We start from the raw sequence: 16050 nt of genomic DNA, 5'->3' as shown, positions 1-16050 counted from the left end.
AAAAAAAAAAAAAAAAAAAAAAAAAAGTCATCAGCTACATTAGTCCCTAACATGAGAGTCAGCCTTGATGCCAGGTATCAACTTCTCTCTAGCTATGAAAATCCTAGATGGCATCTTCTTCCATTATGAGGCTATTTGCAAGGAAGATATGTTGTTTAGGGTAGTCACCTTCATCACTGATCTTATCTAGATTTATGTACCTTGCTGCAGCATCTGCATCAGTACTTGATGCTTTGCCTTGTAATTCAGGGTTATGGAGATGGCTTCTCTCCTCAAACCTCATGAACCAACCTCTGCTAACTTTAAACCTTTCTTCTGCAGCTTTCTCACCTCTTTCAGCCTTCACAGAATTGGAGAGTTAAGGGCCTTGCTGTGGATTAGGTTTTGGCTTAAGAAAATGTTGTGGCTGGTTTGGGCTTCTATTCAGACCGCTTAAACTTTTTCTCCACATCAGGAATAAGGCTCTTGTGTTTTCTTATCATTCATGTAATCACTGGAGTAGCATTTTTAAACTTCCTTCAAGAACTTTCCCTTCTTATTCAAGCTGGCGGTTTGGCAAAGGGGCCCAGATTTTGGCCTATCTGGCCTTCTGACATGCCTTCCTCACTAAGCTTAATCATTTCTAGCTTTTGATTTAAAGTGAGAGATGTGTGACTTCCTTTTCATTTGAATGTTTAGAGGCCATTGTAGATTTATTAATTGGCCTCATTTCAAGATTGTTGTCTCAGGGAATAGGGAGGCCCCAGGAGAGGGAGAGAGATATGGAAACAGCTGGTTGGTGCAACAGTCATTACACACATAATATTTATCAAGTTCACTTTCTTAAATGAGTCCGGCCTGCCACCCTGAAACAATTACAATAGTTAACAACAAAGATCACTGATCACAAATCGTCGTAAGACATGTAATAATGAAAAAGTTTAAAATTTTGTGATAAATATCAAAATGTGGCACACAGACATGAAGTGAACATGTGCTTTTAGAAAAATGGCACAAAAGACTTGCTTGACACAGGACTGACAGAAATCTTCAATTCATGAAAAATGAAATATCTATGACATGCAATAAAGTGAAGCACAATAAAATGGGCTGTGCCTGTTCCAAAACCGGAAAGCCACTGTCTATCACAGAAAGGCACAAGTGCTTGATGTAACGATGGGGTTGAGGTAGTAATGGGATGGTCACCTACAGAAAGTAAAGACATACCTGGTACAAAACATAATGACAGCAAAGCTCAATTTACAGTAGCCAAAATACCCACCAGCCCAGGAATGGATTAACAAACTGTGGTAGATGTATACCAAGGAATACTATTCAGCCATTAAAAAATACGGAGACTTTACATCTTCTGTATTAACCTGAATGGAGTTGAAACACATTCTCCTTAATAAAGGAGAAGCAAGAATTCAGTGTACTCAATACATTTGTATGAAGCCAGTAGATGACCTAATACATGCCCACATAAGAGGAAAAAACTCAAACCAATTCAAGGTGGGGGGGCGGGGGATGAGAGAGCAGGGAGGGGAGGCAGGAGGGGGATGAGTGTGCTCCCATTTAAGGGGCACAATGTTAGGGTATACGGCACACCTCTTAGGGTGGGACACGGTTATAAGAGGGACTCCACCTAACAAATGCAAACATTGTAACCTAATTCTTTGTACCCTCAAATTAACCTGAAGCAATAATTAAAATATATATATATATATAAATGACAGCTAACACGATAACTAAATATCCACTCAGAACTGAAGCTGCTGAGGACTATTTTTAACTGGCACAACACCAAGGTTTCATGCCAGTATTTATATTTCAAGTTTAGATTAATGAACGGACCAGTATCTTCCCAGGCTTATTGTTTAATACTATTTTAGAAAACTAGTAAATTTTTTTTTTTTTTTTTAGAGTCAGAGTCTCACTTTATCGCCCTCAGTAGAGTAGGCATCACAGCTCACAGCAACCGCCAACTCCCGGGCTTAGGCGATTCTCTTGCCTCAGCTCCCAAGTAGCTGGGACTACAGGTGCCCACCATGACGCCCAGCTAATTTTTTTTGTTGTTGCAGTTTGGTCGGGGCCGGGTTAGAACCTGCCACCCTCAGTACATGGGGCCGGGGCCCTACCCAATGAGCTACAGGTGCCGCCCAGAAAACTAATATTATAAGAAGCAACCCCCAAAACCAATGATCAGTTGAACCACTCTGTTGATAAACCACAGTAGAATAAAGTTGCCTCTAAAAGTTGACCTATTATTGGGGGTGGGGGGGAGTGTGTGTGTGTGGAAAAGTCCTCTAGAGAGAGCTTTCTTTATATATTTTTGGAAGCTACTTTTTTTTTTTTTTGCAATTTTTGGCCGGGGCTAGGTTTGAACCCACCACCTCCGGCATATGGGGCTGGCGCCTTACTCCTTTGAGCCACAGGTGTCACCCTGGAAGCTAAATTTTAACAAGTCTTGCTTACTACTTAGGATTACCTGACAGAGCGGGCAAGAGTGACCTTCCACCCTTACTCACAGGGCTAGTCTGGTTGCTACTACTTAAGCAGAACAAGGGATGGTATTCAGTTGCCTTAACTTTCTGAGATGGTCTCATGACCATCCAACGACCATTATTCCTTTGAGCTCTATCAGAAAGCCTGAATAGGAGACCAAGTGAGACAGGGGCTCCACTCTCATCCACTTTTCAGTAACTCCCAACACCCCAAAATGGCTTTCTCCAAAAATCACAATAATCCATTACCCTCAGAGTCTAAAGAAAAGAGTTCTAGTTTTAGCTCTTCCACTGATAAGAAGGCAGGGAATCTCACAACTCATCTGTGAAATGAGGGATTAGAGGGCTGGTTTCTTAAGATCCTGATCAGCGTTCTTATTCCTATAGAAGCTTCTCCTTAACTGACTAAATGAACAAAGCATCAGTCCATGACAGATGGGTTTTCTTTTCTTTCTTTCTTTTTTTTTTTTTTTTGAGACAGAGTCTTACTCTGTTCTCTGTTGCCCAGGCTAGAGTGCCATGGTATCAGCCTAAGCTCACAGTAACCTCAAACTCTTGGGTTCAAGCAATCCTCCTGCTTCAGAATCCCAAGTACTTGGGACTACAGGCACCCACCACAATGCCCAGCTAATTTTTGTATTTTTCAGTAGAGATGGGGTCTCACTCTTGCTTAGGCTGGTCTCGAACTCCTAAGCTCAAGGGATCCTCCCATCTTGGGCTTCCAGAGTGCTAGGATTACAGGTGTGAGCCACCGCACCTGGCCTAGCTGGGTTTTCCCATGAATCTCCATACACAAGCAATTAAGGAAACTAAAAAGGAGAAATAGGATCCTTAACTCCTTTAAGACTCTGTTTAACTTAGGCTGCCTGGAGGAAGAGGCTGGGACTGTCAGAAAACCTAACTGCTGCCATGAAATCTAACTACTCTCCAAAGTGACAAGAGCCCAGTGTGGTGAGAGGTGAAGAAGTCCTGGAATTCTCCTGGGCCCATTCTATCACTTCTCATATGAGCTGGGTTCTGGAGCTACAACCTTTTGTCCTCCACAAGTCCACATCCTGCTCCTAAGATACAGCAAGTGAACTCAAATATGCATGCCAGATATCCAGTCTAAAATCCAGCTTTCATGAACAAGGGCTTGTGTAGGAGACAAATAACCCTAAAATAACTTCACATAAATCATCACACCATCTGTTTATGGCAGAACATAAATGTATCAATTTGGTCACTCTTACAACAAAGCAGCTCTTTTTAGGTGAGATCTATAACCATCCCAGGAGACAAATTCCAGGCTGCAAGGGCTGTTAAAACTAGTTTTAGCTGTGTATTCCAAAGACACTATCTCCTTTTTAACAAGACATACCCACTTGCTGCACTCTTGGGAAAAAACAAACAGATGGCAGATAAGAAAAAGCAATAGCTTGTTCAACTTGGTACTCTTCTTACCCACATATTCTGAGAGGAAGACGACAAAGAATGGAGTGACCAGGTCATTAATTCCCTGGACATACCCACTGGCAGGGTGTCGGATGGCCCAAATAAATAGAATTCTTTCAAAGATCTAGGAAAATGAGAAAGACAGACATCAGTGTTAAATCATGGGGACACAAGCCCTCCTTCCATTTACCTACTCCAGGATCTCTCTCGGGGTGGGACAGAGTTTTTTGGAAAATTTTAAACTACTGTGGTCAAAAGAAGTATATAAATTCAAAAAGTTCCTAACACACTAGTTGTTGTCAAGTAGGAGTAGATACTTCTTGCTCTTTATTTATCTTTTCAGTATTTGATCACCATGACACAAAGTTGCAGAAAGGAAAGACAGAAACTCCAATGACTTAGGGTTTGCAGTGGATGTCATTAATTCAAGTCAGCACATTCTCATTTGTAGATACTGCTTTTCTATTTCCAAGACCAAGATATCAGAGCATTCCAGTTCTGATACATTTTCCTAAATCTTTTTTGGTCATTACAGGATTTAGGAAGGAAATGCCTCCTGTACACCTGTCCTCTCTCCCTGCTGAGAAGAAAGGAGATCTAGATTTAGTTTTAACCAAGCTTAATTAGGAGCAAGTGGTCGACTGTACTTGCAGGAAGTCACTTTGTGTATCAGGATGCAACTCAGACATCTGCTGGGGATAGGAAGTCAAATAAACCAAATCCTACAGACTCCTACAGTTGGGGATTTGAGAACAGAGAAATCAACAAGGGCCCCCGTGAGAATGCCTTTATGTTAAGTATCTTAGCCACAGAAGCCAGAAGTTTAGCTTGGGGACAAAAGAAAGGTCTTTAAGGTCCCTTTGCAGAGTCCTTCCCTGTGCCCTTCATCTCTACTCCCCTCTGCTTTCACGAGGCCCTCGGCACTTTCTCCTCATCTTCTCTCGACCTGATGATACTCAGTGTCTGCCTGCATCCTGATGACAGCTCCTGGGCCTGACATGGTCCTGAGACTGGCTTTTACTGGACTGCCTTGTGTCTCTGTGACCACATCAGCGGGGTGGCAGAGGGGATGCTGAGTACAGGCAGGTAGAACGAGGACATGAGAGGGCCTCCACAGCATACAAACCGCAGAGTCCCCAGCTAGGTCTGGGGTCAGTCTGAAGAGACTTTCCTAAGCAGGTACAAGGGAGAAAAACTGCCCAGGGAGATCAAGAAAAAGGAAGTGCATCTATGGTTCTCGGAGAAGGTTATCTAGTACAGGAGGGGCACTGAATGTTGTTTCCCAGCCCCTCCATCATAGGTAGTGGAGTCTGCCTTCTAGCTGGCAGAGAGAGCTCAGAAATACTTCCCTTTTCAACATTTCTGTCCTTACCAGTAGTGAGAACAAAGCCCTGCCTGGAAGAGTTGGCCTCTCTGCCTCCACTAACTTACCCACTTGCTGTCTGTGGTTGAGGGATCCTCATTTGTGTAAAATCCAACACTCTAATGGGAGCCCTCTTATATTCTTCGCTGTGTTGCTAAATGACCCCTCCTCCTTCCTAGAAACTACAGCCCAAGCTAGAATTATCAAGAATTCCCTAGCTGGGTGTTGTGGCGGGTGCCTGTAGTCTCAGCTACTCAGGAGGCTGAGGCAAGGGAATCGCCTAAGCCCAAGAGCTGGAGGTTGCTGTGAGCAGTGATGCCATGGCCCTCAAAGTAAGACTCTGTCTCTTAAAAAAAAAAAAAGAATTCCCCGCCCCACTCTATTTCCTTGTAGGTCTATGCCTGTGTCTGTCTGGATGCCCCTGGTAAAAAGTTCCCCCAGGTCAGTCCTTTTGAAGGACTTACAAGGGCTTCTCTCTACACTATGGGCCCCTTGTGAATACACGAATCCTTATATAACTGGCTTTAACAACAGCTAAGTACGTGGATGCGAGCTGTTCAGAATCAGACCTGCATCAAGCCCTTTCTGGTAGGGATGGGACGGTGTAGACAGACACACTGTAAAATGAAGGTGCCAAAGAGATGGAAACTGAACAGCTCCGAGTCTGGGTACCACAGCAGGCCATGGGATCTTCACTATAGAAAGAGGCTGGGGAAATCCTCCCTGACAGAGAGTACAGAGAGTACAAAGGATAACCCCTGAAGGTTTGTCCTACACCTCTTCTCCTCGGGTGGGTAATTCTGACTTACTATAGTCAATTCTCGAGTATCTTTTAAGTTTACAGGGCAATCCTTTCTTTATTTAGTGTTACTTAGTTCTTTGCTCCTTACTTGGCATTTTTACTCTTTTAAAGATGACTATAGCCTCCTAGGTCAAAAGGTGATTCAGAAAAATTGGAAAGAATAAAGTTTGAGTTCCTGTCTTTGTATTCGGGTACCACTACTAGGAGAAGACTTTTAAACAAACAACTTTCCCTATCCCCATGTTTAGAGTACGCATGCATGGGTAAGAGGTAAGTATCTGAACATCATCAGGTTATTGGTAAAAGGAGGAACAAGCAGGGCTGAGCTATGGAAAAACTGAAAGGGAGGAACAAAGGGATCCTGAATGGATTTTTAGGCTCCTTTGAGTAGAATCTTACAAATAAAATAATAATGTTATTATTTTGAAATCTTCTTTCTGTTACTGGTCATAAGGGACCCCACCAGTGGAAGATTTATATTTAAACAATTATAAATATAAATCAAAGCCAAATAGCAATCATTTTAAGCATTTTTTACCACCATCCCTCTCTATGATGAGAACAGAAAGTTCAATTCAAAGAGCATTAACACTCAGTGTCCTAATTCCTAATCCCAGGAAGTTCATAGTTATTGCTTGGGTCAGGTCTTCCCACTGAGCCCTTCCATGTGCTTTATTAACTGGTTAGTTCTCAGAATATCGTTACTAATTCCACTGGGGCTCAAGCAGATATTTACAGACCCACATTAATAGCAGCATATTCACAATAGCCAAAAGGCAAAATCAACCCAATGTTCATCGACAGATGAATCAACAGTATGTGTTGCATGTGCACAGTGGAATGTCATTCAGCCTTTATGAAGGAAGTCTGGACTCATGCTACAACACAGGTGCACCTTCCAGACATCACGCTAAGTTAAATGAGCCAGACACAAAGGATCAAACATTGCATGATTCCACCTGTCTGAGGTACCCAGAGTAGTCAGATTCAGAGACAAGTAAAGTGGAGGCTGCTGGGGAAAGGCACTAATATTTAATGGGTACAGAGTCTCTGGGAAAATGAGAAACGTTCTGGAAGTAGATGGTGGTGATGGCTGTAAAATAACCCGAACATAATTAATGCCACTGAAATGTATGCTAAGAAATTGTTAAAAGTATAAAGTTTTTATTATGCATATTTTACCACAATTTATTTTAAAAATCACTACTTCCAGTTTGTTCTAATAAAGTAGACCAAACATAGGAATAGGAATTCTAAAATGTGGGTTCTTCTTGCTGTTATCAGGTAGACTCAAGTCTCCGGGCAAGTTTCTCAACCTCACAAAGTGCTATTCTGCTCATGGGCTTGTTTGGAAGAACAAATGGGGATGTATGAGAACATGTTCTGAAAGAACCAAAGCTCCATGTATGAACATCAAGTACCATCACGATTAGCTGCGAACCTGCAGACGGGTACCATAGAGCTACGAGGGAGGAGGGGCAAAGAACATTAAGCAATTCCCTCACCTCCTGTACAAGTGGTTGCTGGAACAACGGAATGAGAGGATTTGTCCTTGGAATGTCAATGTGAATCTGGAAAAGAGAAGCCATGTCCAAAAACAAAATGCCAGTTTGTTCCTTTGACAAGTAAAAGAGAAATTAAAGGAGTAAGGAGCACAGTTTATCTTCAGAAAGAACTGATTAACAGAGAAGAAAATCTAGTTAACCTACCTGCCCATGAGGAGTAGGTTTCCATTTCAGCAATAACTTGTTAAATAGTGAGAAAAAAATCTCCCTAAATATTTAAACCACTTAAGTCGAATAACAACAGATTTCACAACTTAAGACAATCAGCTGCTTTTTCTTATTGCTCTGGAGTCTGTTTCACTCTGGGCTGGCGCTAAAAGCAACAGGTATGACACAAGTGTGTAACCTTCTTTCAGAATCTTACCCATTCATGGTTCAAGAACTAAAAGACCTCTGACGGTTGCAAAAATGTGCCCAAATAGGGAACCAGAGAAGGACTTGTTTATGAAGCCATAACGTATAGGAAGTGGGGAAGGACCAGGGCAGCTGGCCTTCAGTAAGGAGCTGAAAGTTCAGCTTCTGTTACCAGGGAGGTCACTGTAGTTGGTTTCAAAAGTTTAGGGATTTCCCAATGCATAGTTTAAGTAAATAAAAGACTGCGTCTGTAGCAGAAGCTATTTCTGTCCTTAGGGCGCATTGTGTGTAGCTGCCTACCACTCACCTTTCACCTTCTGCAACCACTGGACAACTCTCCTCCCTACAGTGCTGCCTGTAGACCTTTCTGCAGGCCACGAGGAGCACTGTGGGCGATGATGGAAGATTCTCTGCTGTGACTACTGATGGCTATGGCTCCCACAGACAGATAGGTATGGGTCCTGAATACGTACAGTAGCTGCCAGAAGGACATACTGATGTCACAGACCAGAGGGACTGGACCATTCCTGAGAGAGTTTGTTTTTTCTCTTGTGTTCTATAACCCTTACTACTCAAACATGGTCTGTGGACAAAAGGCACTGGAGTGACCAGGGAGCCTGTTAGAAGCACAGGCCTCACCCCATACCTACTGAATCAGAATCTGCATTTCCTCATGATCCCCAGGTGGAAACCTTATTTTATTTATTTATTTATTTATTTATTTATTTATTTTTTGAGACAGAGTCTCATTTTGTCCCCTTTGGTAGAATGCAGTGGTGTCATAGCTCACAGCAACCTCAAACTCTTGGGCTCAAGTGATCCTCTTGCCTCAGCCTCATGAATATCCGGGACTACAGATGCCCACCACAAGGCCCAGCTATTTTTTTAGAGATGGGGTCTTGCTCTTGCTCAGGCTGGTCTTGAACCCATGAGCTCAAGAAATCCACCCACCTTGGCCTCCCAGAGTGCTAGGATTACCGGTATGAGCCACCGCGCCGGGCCTCCCAGGTGGAATCTTATCAAAATCCTAGGTGATTTGTATGCAGATTAAAGTTAGAGAAACAAAAACTGCCATTGATTGGTACCCCAAAATAGCTAAAATCAGAGTTCCTGAATGAAGAGGTGAAACAGTTCTGGGAATACATTTAACTTCTAAGCAGCATACCCTAAACTGAAGACTTGAAAAATCTGTACCCTGAAAGCTCTACTAAGATGCACACCTAAAAAGTATGACTAACGAGAGGCAGCAGGTGGTGACTGTACCTGTCTGTAGGTATCCTGGTGATGTTCCTCATTCCGAGAGTCATAATACTGTTCAATGAAGCCAAAATATTCCTCCCTCTTGCGCTGCAGGGTCAACTTCCTCCTCTCAGTGTTTGCTGGGAGGTAACCCTATAGACAAGACTGCCAGTGAGATAGGGACAGACATCGGTTGGAGGAATCCTTAATTTTTATTTCAGCCTAAAAAATGGCTTGGGAACTGTCAAAGAAATGGAAGGAAAACTGCCAAAAGGACAAGGGTAAATCCCTTTTTGGTTTTGGCCACCCAGCGCTTGCTCTTTCTTCATTCAATGGGATCCACATGTGGGCAGATGCAGCAAGGCCTGTTTCCCAGGGTTGTTTACTCCTCTGGCCCTGCACTATACTTATAGCTCAAACTGCTGGTGAGCACTCCTGAGCTCCCAGAGTTGGCACAGTACAGCACTGAATGTAGGTCAGGGGGAGGGAACTGGACCCAAGTCATAGCCTCGGAGGGCTGCCTGTGTGCAGAGCCACACTTCTGAGAATGACAGGGATCCAGCAACCGCTACAGTGCATCTCAGTGGTGTGCCATGTAAGTTGGTGCCAGTTATACCTTCTTTTCCAGTGTAACTTTCAGAGTTACTGGCTTAGGAAGCTGAATGGAATCTGTGATCTAGCAGCTACAACAGCCAGACAGAACTTCTGGCAGCGGCCCCCTCCTAGCCAAAGCTCCAGGCCAACTTTCATTCTTTTCCCTGGTCTAGATTCCACTCTCATTCTTGTATATGTATCTTTTGTTCCCCTCCTGTTCTCACCAACTCTACTCTGAATAGCATTCAAACTTATTAGACGTGGCAGAGGCAATGATTACATGGTTTAAGAGTGGGGTGGGGAGGGCAGTCAGGGGAGACACCCCTTTCTCTCTCTAAAATGTCTACGTAATGCATTCCACAGTGAGTGCCTAGAGAGCAGGGACTGTGGTTTATTCATTTCTGTATCTGTTCACAGCACCTGGCACTGTGCCTGGCAAACAGCAGGCCCTCAATAAATCCTCATTAGATGAATGAATGAATTTTACAAGTTCAGGAAACCCAAGTGTTACTATCGTAGTGGTTGGCACAGCGCTCTGTACTTGGTGAAAGCAGGACTAGTAAGGCTTCTGAGGGAGGCCCATTTATCAACTCTTCACTGTCACAAAGTAGGTTTCAACTTCGCTAGTTATTCCTGCTGAAAAAAGGACTGAAGCCTGAGGAATGCTGGAGCTTGCTCAAAGCTAGTGCTGGGGCCACTCCATCTCACTCTATTCTTCCTCCTCTCTGTTAAGAAAGTGAGGCTTGTGTGGGAATAAACTCTCAAGAATGTGTTTCTTTATGCACAGAAATAGGACTACAGTCCCACAGTTCTGTCATATCCAGTAGGACTAGAGAAGTCTATGGAGTAAGACCAATGTGTCCAGACTAACCTCATCAGGCAAGAAGGGCTGTGTGAGGCTCACGCTTCTCTACATAGTGGGTAGAACTCACCGACAGGAGTCTCCAGGTTACAGGTCGAACCTCCCTGGGAACCCCTGGCCAGCTACACTTCCTCAGTTCATCTGCAAATAAAAAGCAGCCTCATTGGATTAGCTCACCCTGTAAAGGCCTGAAAACAAACTGCAACCAGCACTCCCTGATGCTTCCGACTAAATGAGTAAGACAATCACCACCATCACCTGCTACCCATAAGCACAGGGGAAAGCCCAGAACAGCAGCCCTGAGCAGCAAAGTGCCTAGGACATGCCCTTGCAAGAGTGATCAGCCAGCTCAGACATGAGAGTTAGAAGGGAACTGGAAGACTGGGGGTGTGGATTTCAGTAAAAATCACCTTGACATAGGAAAGACCAAAGCCAGAATAGTTGCACTATGGTCTACAGGCCACAGAAACCAGTCCCACCTAATTTGATCCCTCATCTCTAGTAACATACTTCTGACTTAGTACCTGCATGTCACTGCAATGGGCACCAGATCAGGAGAAGCTAGAAAAGTAAAAGGATGAAGAATAAAGAGCAATAGCTTCCAGGTCCCTGAGAATTCTAGTCACCAAAAGCCCCTACCCTGCCCAGGGCTCACAAGGACTCACCTAAGTCAGTGTTGTGGCTGGAGAGAAGCTGACGGAATTTTTCTAGGCGGGTTTTCTCCCGTACGGTCATCGGGGGGGCCCCAGAAGCATTCTGGTCTGAGATCCGGGCAACAAGGGGGATGATGGGCCGGAGAGGGAGTGATTGCTGTTTGTGGAGTGAGTTCCTTAGGCACGTATCACCTGAGATTATTTGAAAGAGAAAAAGGATGGGCTTTGTGAAAAGCACCGATTCTGAAAAACGGTAAACCTAACTGTTCAGTATCTATATCCTCCTCCAGGGCTGGGGCGGCCTGTGTATGTGCACACGCTGCCTGGGGTGCCCAGCAAGGGCCAGTGAGTGGGTGGGAAGGCCTGCCTTTATACCGTGCAAACCAAACCCCTTAAGTACTGACACACCCCAGATGATGCAGCAACTTTTGAGAACTTTTTCGGTGACTCCAGAGGAAAATCAAATATTTTCTTTCTACCCCAACCTGAAACTTGTCTTGGTGCCAAATTAGCGAGTTCAGTAGCAACACAGTCTCAGGCAGTGTTTTCCTTCCTTTTCCACACCTCAGAGCACAGAAGAAATGATGACACTGCAAAGCACTCTGCAATAAAGGAGGGAGCTGCTGGCCACAAGCCCTAGGCGGCCCCACCTGGCTGCCTCAGGGCTGAGATCAATATCCCTGGCACAACCCCAACCTGTTCTTGGCCCACCAGTGTGCCGTGCACACCAGGGAGAAGCTCTGACATGAGGCAATCCTGCTGTGGGTGGCTGCAGTTTCTCTCTGTTCCATTTCCCACCAAAATGAGCCAGTTTTTAATCCTGCCAGAATATGACTGCAATCATAGGACAAAGACTCCAGCTGAACTCTGTCTGGTTCATGACATTTCTAGATCAGATGGTCGGTAGGATAGATAAGAAGTACAGGACTAACACACTATAGATTGAGTGTTTGCTACATGCAAGGTACTATGCTGGTCATTTTCTACATACCACCTCTCATTTGATCCTGACATTGCATGATAAGAATTTATAACTTTACAGATGAGAAATCACAGCTCAGAGAGGTCAAGTAATTTGCAAGTGAGAATTTACATATCTGGGCCTTAAAAACAGTAGTTATGGGCTTGGCACCTGTGGCTCAAGTGGCTAAGGCACCAGCCACATACACCTGAGCTGGTGCGTTCAAATCCAGCCTGGGCCCTCCAAACAATGATGGCTGCAACCAAAAAATAGCCAGGCATTGTGGCAGGCGCCTGTAGTTCCAGCTACATGGGAGGTGGAGGCAGGAAAATCGCTTGAGCTCAGGGGTTTGAAGTTGCTATGAGCTGTGATGCCACAGCACTCTACCCAGGGTGACAGCTTGAGGCTCTGTCTCTAAAATAAATAAACAAATAAATAAAAACAGTAGTTATGACAAAAATTAAAGAGTGACTACTAATTAACTAGCACTGCTAGAAGGCTTACAAAAACAATTGCCGGCTCGGCTCCTGTGGCTCAGGTGGCTGGAGCGCCAGCCACGTACACCCAGGGTGGTGGGTTTGAATCCAGCCCAGGCCTGCCAAACAACAATGACAGCTGCAACCAAAAAATATCCAGGCATTGTGGCAAGCGCCTGTGGTCCCAGCTGCTCAGGAGGCTGAGGCAGGAGACTCGCTTGAGCCCAGGAGTTGGAGGTTGCTGTGAGCTGTGATGTCATAGCACTCTACCCAAGGGGACAGCTTGAGGCTCCTGTCTCAAAAACAAAAAACAAAAAACAAAAACAATTGCCACAAGGCACTTGGGGGATGGGCTGCCTAGTGTAACAAGAGGCCTAGAAAATGCAGACCACACACTGCAAAGCTGAGGCAGACGTGCACCTCCAGTATTAGCTATGTATAAGTGGATGCACATAGGAGGGAACCCCCATAAGGAGAATGCTCAGGGGGGCCTGGCTGCATAAGGGCAGCTCCTCAGGGATTGTGGAGGGGCCTCCCCATCCTGGGAACCTCTGGAGACCTTCGATCATAGTGTGTAGACCCTTTCCACAGCCTGTAGCTACAGGTACCTGGTGGGTCAACTCAGAATGCCCACCTGGGCATGGCCCTGGACTGTCAAGCTGGAGCCCAAATCAGTGATGGAAAATAACTGTGGGCTCGGCGCCTGTGGCTCAAGCGGCTAAGGCGCCAGCCACATACACCTAAGGTGGCGGGTTCGAATCCCCAGCCCGGTCCCGCCAAACAACAATGATGGCTGCAACCAAAAAATGGCCAGGCGTTGTGGCGGGCGCCTGTAGTCCCAGCTACTTGGGAGGCTGAGGCAGGAGACGCGCTTGAGCCCAGGAGTTGGAGGTTGCTGTGAGAGTGATGCCATGGCACTCTACTCAGGGGGACAGCTTGAGGCTCCATCTCAAAAAAAAAAAAAAAAGAAAATAACTGTGGAATGACTGTGAAGACCTTACAGGCTCTTGCATGACCACATGCTTGGTCTAAAACTATAAAATAAATTCCCTTAGACCATAAGCCAGGACACACTCCAGGGTTCTGAGTGTCTTTCACTTCCTTTTCATCCTTTACTACTCAGCCATTTCAACTTTCCCTAAAATGAGGCACTTCCCTCCCCAGCTCAGACTAACTGACTTCCATAAAACCCATTAGGGCAACAGTCAAAACACCACATGGATAGTTAAGAGTATACTAAGAGCCCCCAAATGTTTATAAAACCATCCTCCCGACAACCAGTTACTGAGACCAGTTTTCGGAACAGAAACAGAGCAGGCCTCTCCTCCTACCCCACCCACCCCATCCGCCTCACCCGAGGGGCAGCCTGCCTCCGGGAGCTGTGACCTGGCGCCTTCAGGCACATGTTGCTCCCTCCCTCAAGAACAAGAAAAGGTGGGTGTTCCTCAGGCCTGAGGAAATCAAACAACAGGACAAACATTTGTGAAATTCAATTTCAAATATATTAGTCTATATCCATAAACCTGAGCATGCCCAAAGCCATGTGAAGCGATCAAACCACTCAGGTTCTGGTCCCCACTATACGAAAGGATGAGGAGAGAGGAGAAGGGCAGGCCGCGCTTGGGGGTCAGAGAGTTAAGGGCCCAGGTCACATGGCCCAGAAGCCACCAAGCAGAAAGAGCAAGCACAGCTTGTGACCTCTTAGGCTCCCTGACGTACGGTGGCTTGAACTTGCTTATATATCACCCAAAAGAAGATCTGAGTGATACCCTTAAAAAAATTGTTTTTATTTAAAATGTAGTCTGTTGAGATAGCTGAGGCTATGGAGGGGGCAGGATGGACTTACTGGAGTTTCTGGACAGCTGGGCATCACTGCTGGACTTTATGACTTTGTAGTTGGCAGGAACGTCAGATGTTGTTGACTGGGACCGTTCTGGTTTTACTCTCAGCTTACTGTGGTTTTCTAGAACCTGGGCTGCAGTTGCCAAAGCAACTTTTGAGTTCAAAGTTTGGAAAGAAGGTGAGGAAAAATCTTCTTCCTCATCATCACCAATATCCCAAGCATCACTGGTATTCCGGGCAAATTCATGAAAACTGGAGGCCTTCTTATTCTTCAGAGGAATTGTGTTGACTTTTGACCGTTCTTTAATGAAGCTTTAAGAAAGGAGAAACCGTTACCAAGGAATGGTCTCACATATACGACCACCTTCACTAGGTTAATACAATATTAATAACATTACAAACTACTCCATACACAATCATTACCTTCTTCAAACAAAAACCACACACATTATTCCTTATCTAGATGCATCCAGATCAGTTCTGTGTAGCAGAGACAGATGTGGAAGAGACAGCAATGGCCACCAAATATTCCCTGTGTTCTTGTATATTTCCCAGCCCCCTTACTCTTAGGCAAGGTTATGCCTTGGGCAATGGGCTGGGGAAAAAAGTGAGGTAATCACTTCTAGGCCAAAGTCTAAAAGAACAGGTGTGGGTTCTCTATAATCTCTCTTCTAACATGGTGACTGGCAAGGTTTCAAATGTTGGAGCCTCCCTCAGCTTGGATAAGTGACTCCGTGGAACACAGCCTGCCCTCTACCCTAACCTCACCCCATTTTAGACACGTAGCAGGACCAAGAAATAAACCTCTGTCATGTTAATCCACTGAGATTTCACAGTTAATTTGCTATGACAGTATACCTAAACTAGACTGTAGAATAGGACACCAACCACTGGCAGAACAGGAAATAATATAGTATTAAACACTATGTCTCAAAATGAAAAGTTGTTCCCTTTTTTTTTTTTTTGCAGTTTTTGGCCAGGGCTGGGCTTGAACTCACCACCTCTGATATATGGGACTGGAGCCCTACTCCTTTGAGCAACAAGCACCGCCCAGTTGTTCCCTTTTTTATTCTGTTAAAGTCCTTCTGCTAGCCTTGAGGAGAAAGTCTAGGTTTGGTGCTACTCTGTCTTTGGGACTCTATTTTTTTTAACAAAGTGGGGACAGCCTCAGGATCAACATATTTGCTAGAAACAGTATCTGGCATAGAATTTAATAAGACTTTTGTTTTTCACTGTGTATATTATTAAGGTTAATTTATATTTGTGGCAAATATTATTGGTTTTCCACTTACGGAAGTACAAGGTTTAATTTAAAAAATAAATCTATTGAGTAAATGAGTACTTATTAAAATGTATTTAGAGTGGGCAGCACCTGTGGCTCAGTGAGTAGGGCGCCAGCCCCATATACCAAGGGTGGTGGGT

The 16050-nt window shown here is 44.7% G+C and overlaps 1 protein-coding gene across 1 annotated transcript in view; it reads right to left on the bottom strand.

The window, feature by feature from the left end:
• Window positions 1-16050, bottom strand: part of TBC1D22B (TBC1 domain family member 22B) — a 77955-nt gene that overhangs the window by 31294 nt on the left and 30611 nt on the right. The window contains exons 3-8 of the mRNA XM_003789155.3: window positions 14633-14940; window positions 11362-11541; window positions 10767-10837; window positions 9265-9393; window positions 7588-7653; window positions 3927-4041 (exon numbers count right to left, since the gene is read on the bottom strand). Coding sequence (XP_003789203.1) covers window positions 3927-4041; window positions 7588-7653; window positions 9265-9393; window positions 10767-10837; window positions 11362-11541; window positions 14633-14940 — 869 coding nt within the window. The remainder of the gene's footprint in view (window positions 1-3926; window positions 4042-7587; window positions 7654-9264; window positions 9394-10766; window positions 10838-11361; window positions 11542-14632; window positions 14941-16050) is intronic.

The sequence above is a fragment of the Otolemur garnettii genome, unplaced genomic scaffold, assembly GCF_000181295.1.
Source record: "Otolemur garnettii isolate 467f Iridium unplaced genomic scaffold, OtoGar3 scaffold00031, whole genome shotgun sequence".
NCBI classification, from domain to species: domain Eukaryota; kingdom Metazoa; phylum Chordata; class Mammalia; order Primates; family Galagidae; genus Otolemur; species Otolemur garnettii.
Note: the sequence above shows the minus strand (reverse complement) of the source record. Positions and strands in the feature narration are given on the sequence as shown.